Source organism: Ambystoma mexicanum, chromosome 1p (assembly GCF_040938575.1).
Source record: "Ambystoma mexicanum isolate Mex_15411 chromosome 1p, UKY_AmexF1_1, whole genome shotgun sequence".
In the NCBI taxonomy this organism is placed as follows: Eukaryota; Metazoa; Chordata; class Amphibia; order Caudata; family Ambystomatidae; genus Ambystoma; species Ambystoma mexicanum.
In genome coordinates, this window is record NC_090921.1 from 1,501,038,761 (window position 1) to 1,501,052,004 (window position 13,244).

The 13,244-nt window shown below is 41.6% G+C and overlaps 1 protein-coding gene across 2 annotated transcripts in view; it reads left to right on the forward strand.

Annotated features, from left to right (window-relative positions):
* The window catches only part of LOC138456646 (V-type proton ATPase catalytic subunit A-like), a 373,621-nt gene that overhangs the window by 303,989 nt on the left and 56,388 nt on the right, over window positions 1–13,244 (forward strand). For both annotated transcript variants that reach the window (XM_069607191.1, XM_069607192.1), the window contains exon 14: window positions 2,710–2,881. In XM_069607191.1, the coding sequence (XP_069463292.1) occupies window positions 2,710–2,881 (172 nt within the window). The remainder of the gene's footprint in view (window positions 1–2,709; window positions 2,882–13,244) is intronic.

Sequence of the window (13,244 nt, forward strand, 5' to 3'; positions counted from 1 at the left end):
AACAAATTCAATTCTGTGAGGTACACCTGGTACTACCCACAACTCTATATAATGTCTATAAGATACTGTAAGTATTATAAATATATATTACATGTGCACATCTTTAAGTGCAGTCAAAAGTAAATCTGTTAATCTCCGAACTCTGTGGAATTTTTCTCCCCATATTTATAGGTCCTAGAAGCTTCTTTCTCCTCCTTTTTCAGGTACATCCTAAACTTTTAGAATAAGACACAACCTACTCCCTTGTTCCCTTGCATCCTAGCATCCCATAAGTTTTATTGCAGATGCTTACTTCTAACATGTTTGACAATATAATGACTTTTAGGCATTACATTTGAATCCTACATCTAAATACCCACTCCAGACGTCAGTATCCTAGACCACTGGAGAGCTTACATAGGCATAGATTCTGACCTGCCTTAACCTTTACAGTACCTTGTGCTCGACAAACGCCAATTATGTTATAGCCTACATTTTTAAATCCTCAGTGGTTCTTCCAACACCATGGAGAGCATTATTAACCAAACATTTCTAAAGATGTTAACCTAACTGTAGGCCACAACATATAACAACTCATCACATGTAGCCACTGAACGACGGACATTAGACATCTATATTGCTAACACTTCCAAAAGCTAACATTTTTGCTGTTCTTCTCATATTTTCTAAAAATACTATTCCTAACCTAGGGCATCGTTCACACCATCCATACCAGCCCCTCAAAATTGAAGCTTAAAACTACGTTCCCCAAATTTGAAGCTTAAAACTACGTTCCCCAAATTTGAAGCTTAAAACTACGTTCCTCAAAGTGAATCTTAAAACTACAGCTACTTTTAAATACAGGAAAGTTAACTTTCCTAGTTCATCATGACAGATGCTGGTGCGGCCAGGATCAGCACTCCCACGCTGAACTCTAAACACAAGTCATGGGTAACTTTACCAATTGCGTTACCAGTTGCCTGCCTTTAACCTTCCCACTCTCATTTCAGATCGTCCATGAGTGTCACTTTCACCTCTAAACATGCTCCTCGGAGAGTGCTCCTTACTTTACTTTTCTACTCGATCGCACGTTCGGAGGAAACTTTAATCCCTTCGAAGGTCTTCCTCCGTGGCGATACTAAGGACACATTTTCCCCCACACTCAGGGAAAAGGAAAAAAAATGCACTCCTTACAGTGGCTCGAAAAAACAACTTTGCTTACCATGTACCTTTCCTCATTGCAGCTCTGGTGTGTGTGTGCCAATACATAGACTAAGTAAGGCAGAGGCTTTGTACGCATGGCAACATTCCTGACGAGGACGCCGGGGAATGCGCCAGTGCGCCTCCTACTGCACCATGCACGGTGCATCATATGAGCAATTCTCACCCTGTGCCCACTCCGGTTGGTTCCTGCTACCCGCTTCTGCTTGCACTCTCCTCACTGCTCTCTTTCTCAGTGGCGCATCTTCCGTCACACTGCTGGGCATATCTCCCCAGTCACATGTGAAATCTGCTGCACAGCGTGGGCGCTCGCTTCCCTTTCCCTTCGTCGCCAGTTGTTGCAGTCCTCACTTGGACCACAATATGGTGCTACCATGTACCTCTGTGCCTGCGAGCCCCGAGGGGGCCACATCACACAGACACGCGGGAGACAGCTCAGGGAACAACCTCCTTTATTGTCCTCTACATGCATCTGTTCCCGGGCTGTAGTAGCCCTCCTCTTCCTCCCCTGTCCCTCCTGTCAGGTCCTTTCTCCTTGACTTAAGGTGGTCCAGTATTTACGGTGGCACGCTCGCTTTCACACATGACAGTAATTGCCCATCAGCACAGCATTTTGCAGTTACTTATGGAAATGGTTGTGTGATGGCTAACCTGTGTGCTCCTTTTCCTTTGCTTTGCTCTGGGAGTTGATCCTTTACTTTACACTATCTTCTGGCAAGTAAAGCGCATTTTACCTCCTGTGATTAGCTGGCATTTAAAGACCTTATTGAGCTGTGCTCCTTTATGTCTAAACGCTCCCTATCCATTTTCTTATTTCTCGGTCTGGTGATGCAAGCCAGGGAATTCCTCTTTAGGGAGTTATGGCACTTGCATTCTCTTAAAGCCCTTATTGCCCCCTACTGCCTGGCATAGGCCCTGGCCCTCTGTCTTTCCGAGGGATAAGTGGGTGTAATCTCTGCATTGTGGGGCTGGATAGGAGAACGGCGGGTGGTCTAGCTGCGCTGCTTCCTCCACAGCTCTCCTTACTTGGTTTTCTTGAGTCTCTGTTCAGATTCTCACTCCAGTTACACTCAATGAGTTCTTCTCTGGCTCGTCGCAAATATGTTGTGACCTGATTTGCAGGACTAGACCAGCTGTGAGCCACTTAATGTAGGACACCAGGTACTTTATTTACATATATTCAGTTGTAAGGTTCCAGTCACTCATCAGCTATGCACATGCCAGAGAGACAGAGATCAGACTACCCACGGCCTTCCTCACACAGCCAAGCTCAAGCCCCAACTGACACTTTCAGAACACTCATCAGCAATCACCTGAGCAGCCGATCACCTCAGACACCAACATTCTAACAGCGTACGTATGTGGCCTGCAGGACAAGACAAGGCTACATTAAGACATCATAGCGCCCAGCTGGATCTCAATCCACACCTAAGGGCACCATCCTGTACAACCTATCTACCTGCGCCCATTTTGCAAACATCTTATACTTTCATTTGTTTCTCATTCCAGGTTCTGTCCGTTCTATAAAACCGTTGGAATGCTCCAGAACATGATTTCCTTTTATGACATGGCTCGCCACGCAGTGGAGTCCACAGCGCAAGCGGAGAACAAGATCACGTGGAATCTGATCAGGGAGCAAATGGGAGATGTTCTTTACAAGCTCAGCTCCATGAAATTCAAGGTAGGAATCAGGCCACAATGTCCCTCCTTGGTTCGTGTCTTCTCGCACAGCACCTGAATATGGATTTCATTAATTGTGTTTATTGGCATGGCTCGAGTCTAGGGAACTATCAGTCTGTTTTACGTAACATTATTTAACCAATTCTTTCAATAAAAGCAATAGATACTACCCTAAAGGATAGGCAATACAAGGTAGATCTTAACCATTGACTAATCAAGAAAACTGATCTCAAAGTACCTGACGTAGACATTTACTAAGTTTTACCCATGCATGTACTGGGAGAAAGAGATGCAAATTAGCTAAATAAAGAGTGAACATCTTCTAAGCAGTTTACTCAATACTTCGCCAATACATGAACTCCTTAGAGGAAAGAAATGCTTGACTTTGTGTATCATTACCTATACACGCAAGCATAAATGAAGGCTATATAGGGCCTCATTCTGAGATTAGAAGTAGTCATGACGCTATTAGCGCCATGACTGCCTCCAATAACGGTATTGAGTCCACCCTGGTTCAATGGGGACTTACTGGTCTATTCCGACCTTTGCGGGACCGGTAAGTCCCCATTGAAAATGGCAATCCCCATTCCCATTTGAGCCCCCATAGGGCTCAATGGGGAGGGCGCAAATAACGACCCGGCGCATGCCAAGGCCGTTACATGCGCCCTGGTCGCCTAATGGGAACCGTAAGGTACGTTTGGTCCGACCAAACTTACCTTACGGGTCCCGTTGGGGGACCTCGGAATAGGGCACAAAGGGACTACCGGCACCAGTGTCCTTACCGGTGCCCGGTATCCCATTGCGCCCAGGTAGGAGTGAGGCCCATAGTTACAACATTACGCATTTCGTATTAAGAAAAACACCTAACAAAGTAACTCAATCTGTAATTGCTTGCTGGCAATTTCCCACATATTCAAACATTGAAAGATAGCACTAATATCCTCAATTAATTGCACACCTATTCTTGCCCTACATTTTCAGACACTCGAATATGCAGTGCTAATTCCTAAGTATTGGCCAAAACAGTATGAGGTGGTGCATGGTCCCACTCGCGTTGGCATGCGTGCATATCCTGCACATCCTTAATGGCCACGGAATACCACCTAGGTTCCGGTGATAGATTACATTTCATCTCATACAGACACATCTCACTTCCGGGGATGGGAACTGAGCAATATCATGTGGCATACACCCCCTGTTCAGGGCAAACCTGATGTTTTGTTTAGCATTTTTTGTGTGGCAAATTTCCACGGTGCTCTTATGTGCAAATATGAGCAATTTGGACTGCAATACAATGGACAATGTTACCTCCTGTTATAGTTGCCTCAACTAATTGTTGGCAGTCACATTTGTTTAAAATGTTGCAAAAGGAAACCACAAACATATTGGTAAGTGCCTTTGCAATGTAGCATTAAGACTGAGAGACTCATCAGATATTCGGATTAGAAATGCTTATTTCTAATCCGAATATTTTGGGAAATGTTAATTAAACATTCCAACTGCTTGATAAGTGCTTGAGAAATGTTAAGCAAGCATTTCACATTATTTAGACGATTAAGACAGGCAGAGGTCTGTCCCCTCCTTTCACCCACTCTACTCAAATGATAAGTTTGCACACAACGCAAGAAGACGTTATATCACTAATACTTGATCTGAAAAAAGTGTTTCAAGTAAAACAAAAATGCAGTCTGGCTTCCATTTCCTCACGGAAGGTTGGTTTTCTTATCAATTCCTTCTGTGACCAAATGGGGACGAGTTCTATGCCATTTTACCAAAAACATTTTTAGAGAGGTATTTTTTAACAAAACAATTATATCGAAAAATCACTGATTTCTTTTTTTATTTGGGGGAGGGCACCTGTCAAACCTCCCATTTCACAATGTTTTTAACCCCACCCTAACTTCATCCCCACCCGTCCCGTTTTAACCCCTTACCCCACCCCCATTTATATTTAAAATAAAAATACAAAGTTTTTTCGATTTCATTGTTTCTTTATAAAACACCTCTCTGAAAATGATTTAGTTAAAATCTCTGGATACTATGGAAAAGCATATCCATGTCCTTGTAAGGGCTAATTCCACACATCTGTCATGAGTCCTGTGTTACATTTTTCCTACAGCCAAAAGACAGGGGAGACGCAAGAGAGAATAAGTGTGCTTGGTTGTACAGTGACTCTTTTGCTTCAGAATGCATGTATCTGAAGATAGCGATCAGGTGCATGCATGCCTTAGCTATGGAGTTTGGCAGGGGACCTCAGCGTTGACCTGGTCAAGATTCCGTAGTATGGCACTTTGTGTTAGGTGGATATAGATATATATTTGCCATAGTACCTAATACCCAGCCCTAATACCCTCGGGTCTGGTGCGCAATATAAATAATAAAAACAAACAAACAAAACATAGTATGTGGCATTGCTTATCTGGTACTTTGAGATACCTGTGAATTCACCTAATGCTCCTTATCTTTCCAAGTGCCTGAACTTTCAGGCCTAGCAGTCTGCTATTGATGTGACCAATGGTATCCCCCATGTTACACAGGAGGTAACTGAATATGTGTTATGTGTTGACTATAAAACCTGTTGGGCTAGGGATGACACTGCACAGGCACCGTGACATAGCTGAGAAACGCAAAGCAGTGTAAAGAAATGTATTACAAATGCTATACGATGCATCGCTCGCCTGGGTTCTAGTTCCTAGGGTGGTGGTCAGATATGCAGAATACAGATATATAAATCCCTAGGACACGTCCAATTGCAATGTAAACAACTATTGGCCAAGCCAACAGTTTTGGCTTTTGTGTAAGCATGGCAAAGTGCTACCCAAACATAAGACTGCAACAGGTGGACCATTGTGTGAGCCTCACAATATGGTAGCTGTGCATGACAAATGCCTACACTCAAGCCAACACTGTTGGCTTTGCCAATGCTTGCTGTTACCAGGACTTCAGCTGTAAGGTTAGATATACTGCTTTTAAATCAAGTGGCTGAAGTCCCTCAAGGTTAAGACATTTTTGTGACACTAGTAGCAGTATTTATAGATGCAATAAAGCCATTAACTCTCAGAAGAATTGGCCAAATAACACTCACCATCTGTGTATTGGGGGGATTGAAAAAAGTAAAAAAAGCCTCACATGTACAGCGGCACTTAAAGGTCCTCAATGGTATTTTACTTACAGATCAAAGCCACAGGGGAACCAATATGGGTATGCACATTACCTGAAAAGCTTGCTTTTTGTTTCATATCATTGAATTATTATTGTTTTATACGGCAGTGATATCTGTGGTTCCAATAGAGAAGCTCTCGTTTTATTCACGGCCGAGGAGATATTAATTGCCCGGACTAGACAAAAACATGAGAAATCACCTGACCTTGATGGTATCCCCAATGATTTTTTTAAAATCGAAAATAGACTTCTGTGTTCCTGCCTCAGACAAGTTCTTTAATTTGATAACTGAGAACCATGAACCACTCTCTCAGAGTTTAGCAGTTAAAGTTCCAATTTTCAAAAAAGGGAATAGCAATGACCTATCGAATTAAGGACCAATATCTTTGTTGGACAGCGTTGGCAAATCGCCTTCTTCACCAGATTCTTGTATATAATTTATTGCACCATGTAAAGGCGGGTTTTCCAAAGGAGGTAGGCATTGTAGAGCAGGCCTTTCGGCTCTCTCTAATTATACGTGAATATATTGCCCAGAAGGACATGCCCCTGTACTTGGGCTTCTTCGACTTCACGGCGGTAGTCATTGTCTGTTCTTGGACTAGAGCCGGAGCTGCTTAGCAGTATTAAAGCACTGTGCACCAACAGCCCTGCTATTGGTAGGTGGGGACAGCAAGGTGAACTGACAGAGCCGTTGGTAGTTAGTAAGTGGGCTAGGCAGGGATGGGTAATGGCCCAGTACCTATTTACTTTGCTTATCAATGCCCTTGCCAAATCCCTCCCGCAAATACAAACAGATGACCCATTCTTAAACAAGGAACACACTAATATATTACTGTTCGCCAATGACACCGTTCTATTATCTACATCCCTGCAGGGTATACGAAAGGCGTTTTATAAATGTTTATCCTTGAGCAGTAACATGCATCTAGTGATAAAGGCACCAAAAACAAAACACATATAATGTTATGTCATAGGACAATTAAAACCACTGCCCCCACTTAATTTCGCTCATAACAGAGTAAACATAGAAAATGTGGCTTTGTATGATTCTTTGGCGTGCGGTTTAGCAAGCATGGAGATTGGACCCCTCATACTTAGAAATGTACAATGATTTGGAATAGGTGTACTGGGGCACTTTTCACAAAAATGTCTGGGCTCAATGCTTGATTCAACACTAGAGGTTTACAGAGAAAAAACACAATCAGCGGTAGTGTATGCGGCAGACATTTGGGGGCATTCTGACACACCAAAACTGAATGTTTAAAAAAACTGCTGGGGGTGCCTATGAGCACCTTAACCATAGTGGTTCATTTGGAATTCGGTAAATCCGGAATATACTATAATGCATATTTAAAACCACTGCAATTCTGGGTTGCGATATGGTCCAACAAAGAACTGTTGGTGTGTAAGGGGCATTGCAGGGTATTCTTGAGAACAGCCAGACTATGCCATGGGTATAGCCCCAGAATATCGAAACGATTATGATCAGGATTGGATAGGCTCCTTCTGGCACAATCCTGAATTTCTTGTTTGAGCTGACCTTGCCAAGCTAAATGTTCTTTTATTGGGATTGGGCACTAACAGATTGGTTTTGTAAAAATGAACGTGAGACATCTTTTAACACCTATATTAAAACTATAATGGATCTAGGCTGCACAAGATATATCGCCTGGATCAAACAAATAGGTTCAAGGAATCTCTATGTTAAATTACGCTTGGGTATACAACCCTTACATTTGAAAACTAGAAACTGGTTAACTAATGTAAATCCGAGTTGCCCGATGTGTGGCCGCTGATAGGGATGATGAATGCCATTTCTTTTGTGTCCAGCTCTGAACCTATGCCTTAAAGGCAAATAACATTGATGCTGTGTTAGGGACTCTAGAGTTGTATTTAAAAAACAAATGTGTATACAATGTGTATGCGATTACCAGTTATTTAGTGAGAGCTTGTAATTGCCATAAAAAACATTGCAATTGACTAACCGTTTTTATAAACTGTTATTGAAGGTTATGCAACATGTGTTTCTTGAACATCTATTATGTATATGATATTGTATTTTGTTATATATTATAATTGTGATCTGTGCTGTCTTGTACTTGCTCTGCTTTTCTTTGTAAATGGCTTTTATTGTTTTCTTTTAACCGAAATAAAACTTGCACTTATTCATTCAGTGCTATTTTATACATAGGTTTGTCAACCCAAGAAGGATAGCTCTCAAAGATGCAACATCTAACCACATAAAACTGGCACAACCTTAGCAGAACAAAGTCTGATGTTACTGCTTGATAGAGCTAGCTCAAAGAGATAGGAGGGTAGAAGCAGGTAGGGTGAAAATAGCCATCGGGATTAGCATGGTCAAGGAGTGGATAAATACCCAAACAACACCAACAGACAGTGTGTCCCACCTCATATGTCGTCGCTCTCCTATTTTCACTTTTCATGGCCATAGTTTTGGCCTACAGGCAAACTAAACAAAGGAAAAGTGTCTACTTGCTTCTAATACCATTCTGCAGCTAGAGAATAGATATCCCAGAATCCTATGTATGTAATAAAGTGGATTGGAAAACCTACGCCAGCAGCTCAGATTAATGGACGCTTCTGATGTCAACGGAAGATAATCATATAGGATCCTATTGAGGGGCTGCATGATTCAAACTCTGAAAGCAAAGCACAAGCCCAAATATGTTTGGATTAATTGGAATAACCAAATAAATGTGCCTCGATACATTGACATGCTGACAACGAAACCATGATACATATAATTTATAATCAATGGGTTTGTTTGTTTATTTATTTAGTAGGGCACACCAAACCCGTAGGTAGCTGGGCGCAAGAAGAATAGAATACTTTCAGCTTAGTTACAACATAGTATAAGTACAGTGTAGCAAGAAAAGAAGAATAATTACAGTGATATTTACATGTGCGAAGATGATAGAAATAAAGATATACATAGAGGTACAAAATAAAATAACAGTTGAATCCAGGGGTATCACTAGGTATAGTGATTAGGTAGACAAAATAAAATAGCAGTTGAATCAGGATATCTCTGGGTATAGTGATTGGGTAGACATTAGGTGTCAGCAGATCGGAGCCAGGTTAGTGTTTTCTTCTGAAGCTGGTGTAAGGTTGATTTATCTGAGGAGCAGTCGGACGTTATTCCAGGCTTGAGCGGCTTTGACTGGGAAGCTAGTCCCTCCCGCTTTGGTCAGTTTAAATCTTGGTATCTCGAGGCAGTGGGGGTTTGTAACTCTAGTCGGTCGCAAGGAGGGTTTCCTATTTATTCTGTTCACTTGGTATAGGGGGGCCGCATCGTTAAGACATTTGTGTGTAAGTGAAATAGTTTTGAGCAATATTCTGTCGCTAATTGTTAGCCAGTGGTGGTCTCTTCTGCAATTAGTAATGTGCTCTCTGTTGCCTAAGTTCAAAGCTGTTCTTAGGGCATTATTTTGCAATATCTGCAGTTTATTGAGGATATAGTTATTAGCTCCTAGATAAAGTGCGTTGCAATAATCAAGTTTAGATAATATGAGGGTATTAGCCAGGGTGATACAATTCATATGCTGTTGATGAAGCTAATGAGTTCACCTGCTTCCTTAGGGTTAAGGTAGCATCTAGATAGAAACCCAAGGTTTTTACCTCTTTTGCTGTTTTGATAGTTTTTCCGTCTATGTGGAATGAGGTGTAGTTAGGGGTTAGTTTCTTTAAGTTAGCTATGGAACCGAGGATCATAATTTCATTTTTCTCGTCATTCAAGCAAAGGCCATGGGAGGCCATCCATGCTTGAATGAGAGAGTGATGTATCATGGCTGTACACATGCACAAATGCAGTCAGGCACAGATATGAATATCTGTCTCTGCCTGCATATGTGTTCTAGTGGGTGTCATATGAATGAGTCATTCACACTCCACCCACCAGAGCACTTATTCAGGTAGATACACATATTCAGATATACGGGCACTCATGCAGTCACACACCTATACAGCTTCTCACAATCCTTGGTGATTGAAAGAAGCTGTATGAGGGCATGCCTACTTGTGTGCATGTATATCTGAAAATGCAGCTCTGCCTGAGTAATTGTTCTGCTGGGTGGCGTGTGACACCTAGCAGAACACTTCACTGACGCAGACACACATTCATGTAGACACAAGCACACAAGACGTCAGGCACTCATACAGCCTCTCTTAATCATACACCCGGCACTCACCAGAACACCTCTCTAACCCAGATACATGCATTCATATAGACCAAATAGTCATGCACCCATACAGCCCCTCTCTCAATCATACATACAGATACACTTTGTCACTCACACGCACGCTATAAAAATACAATCTCACACACACACACACAATCACAGAAACATACAGAATATTTGTTTTAATTTTAAAAACGTACCTGTTCAGGCCGTGGTAGTGATCTTCTCTCTGTGGCCTGGCCCCAGGCTTTCTCTCTCTTCCTCCAACGTCATCACGTTGGAGGAAGAGGGCCAGGAGACACTACGTTCACCCCTGGTCCTGCCTATGCTTGTATCAGGCATTGGGCAAGGTCAGCCAGCATTCAGACCCAGCCCCCTGCCTGAGACAGACAAGCAGAGGGAGGGATGAATAGTCCTTTAGGATGCTTCATGCAGCCATGTTTTCCACTGGCCACGAGGCATCTTGATGAGCATGATGTCACCCGCTGTCTCGCTAATGCTGTTCACAAAGCTTTATATCAGTGAAAGCATGGGTGTTTTATTTGCCAACCTTTTAAATGATTTTAGATATTTTGCAAATGCAAATACTACGTCACGGAATGAGTTAACTTACTTGCGCCATAATGCAAATGCATTTTCTTTACTTCTGTGGTTTTCTTCAGGGGGACCTGGAGGTCGTGAAAATTAAAGGGGGTTCCGCTCCAGCGTCCGCTATGGGCGATCCCCCACTCACCATTGCATTTGAGTAGTGCCAAAATATGTCGACATGCCGCAGTGGAGCTGAGTGCCATGTGAACGTGTTTTACAAGAAAGAGCAATGTTAAACGCTTTTCCTCTTCGCTGTGGCACAGAGGCTTCTGGTGAGGTTGGTGGGTGTTAGGGCCTTTGTGATATTTGTGATATTCTCTGTCATCATTAGCAAATGTTTCCTGAAATTGTTGACATTATTTCTAAGCATTTATGTGTCATTCCTAAACATTAAGTCCCAGTCTCGATGAACATTCTTCTCTGTTTGGCATTTGTATCTATTCACAAATGTGCTTCAAGACCCCATGCATTGACACCAAAGACATCATGAATATAAACAATGGTTCCTACTGACAGTGAATAAATCATTTTGCAGAAGGTAGGATGATTGTGCAATCTTTTCTACCTGATTTGCTCTTTCCAAAAGGTATGCCATCACATACCAGGCTGAAGTGCAAAGCACTGTTAACTGAGGGTTTGTTTTTACACTTTAATAATACCAATAGCAAAGAGGTTCTGTTAAAGTTTATGCATCTTTACATATTATATAGGCTTACATTTGTATGATCAGAAGCACAAGACTTCTGATGCTTAAAAAAATATCATTTTTTGTTTGTTTTTACTTTATTGTTCATTTGGTTAAAGTAGAAAATAAACCTTAAGTACATTTACTAGCTAGCTCAATATCGAGTTGGGTTTGAAGCCTTGCGAGGCGTAGAGATTATAGCGCTTTTTCCCTACAAGTTCTTTCAAGCTTTGTTTTCTGTCCTAATCTTTTGTCTTAGGCTTTAGGACGGTCTCTACATTGGGTAGGGTAGTGGCGAGCTTCATAGACATGTCCAATGAGTTTAGGAGGTATGTTACTGAGTGTTCCAGCTCATGAATGAAATGTGTGCCCCTCTGTGCCCAATAATCGGCTCCCAGAGTACTATGCAGTTCATTAATGTCCTCTTTTAGTGTGATTATTCTAAGATATAAAACAGTGCCTTGAACCAGTCAGATGGAAGATAGGGAAGATACCCCAAATTTCATCCTTAATGCTTCAACGGGCACAGAACTCTGTAGATTCATGATGGAGTGAAGAATCTTAGACTTGTAATGGATTTTATGACATGGGACACTCCAACCATGGACTTCTTCCACTGACAGGTGGAGCACAATAAAAACTTTTTTAAAATTTGTATTTGATCCTGGATTAGGCCCCAACCCGTCTCACAACCACCTTGACAAAGACCCCTGTGTCACAATGGACCATGAACCAGACAGGTGTGTAACAATAAAATATTTATTTATTTTTAGAATTCAATGAAAAATCAGACCAAACAAAAATTAGGGCAGCAGCCACCACGGTGTGGCAATTCAAATGCAAAATCTTATAAACAGTTATAATACAGTTAATTCAACTTTCTAACACCATCTACATAAACCTTTAATAAAAATGGAAACAAAATCACTTTTCTTCACAATCACAGATGGCACATAGGTTATGCACTCCTGCTGCAACACTTCCCCCAAACACCTGCTGACTAAATTCTTTGTGGATGGAAAGCAGTAGCAATGAGTCAGAAAGAAGAGCGAAAAATCAGATTTAAGATTCAGCCCACCACCCCAGAATGGGAGGCCAAAAACGAAAATGAAAACCTTCAAAATGAGCAAAATGGCATACTTGGATTTTACTTGTTACTTATTGATCAGTTACAGTTGCAGTAGGATAGCTAGGACATAGCTTTGTGTGGCTGCACTAAAGAGACAAGGAAGCTTACAGGCTACTGAGCAGGGCACCAAAGCAACGTGAACACAGGTGAGAAAATTGATTTTGGAAGGAAAACAATGCACAAAAAAACACATGCGGGAGAATTGCAATTTCTTATTTTACACAGCTTTAGAATGACAAGCAGTTAAGAAATCGTTTTTTAAGATCAGAGATGCAGGCACAGAAAAGAGAGGATCTTGAAGGGAATTGATGATTCTTTATAGGATGATGGTATGGGTTTTTCTATGGGAAATGCAAGTCGGATTTTTCAAGAAAAGCATAATACACAGGCAAATTCTGTTTTGTTGGCACAATGACTAGTTCTACTGAGACTGTATTTTAAGGACTATAATTTCTTAAAGAAAGGCACTTGTCATGAGGTGGTTGAGTTCGATTTGCAACCAGTTCACTGTGAATCCCTTTATAGGGGAATTAATTGATTATTTCAAATGATGCTAGGGACTTACATAGATAACTGAAAGAATTAGAACAGAAATACACTA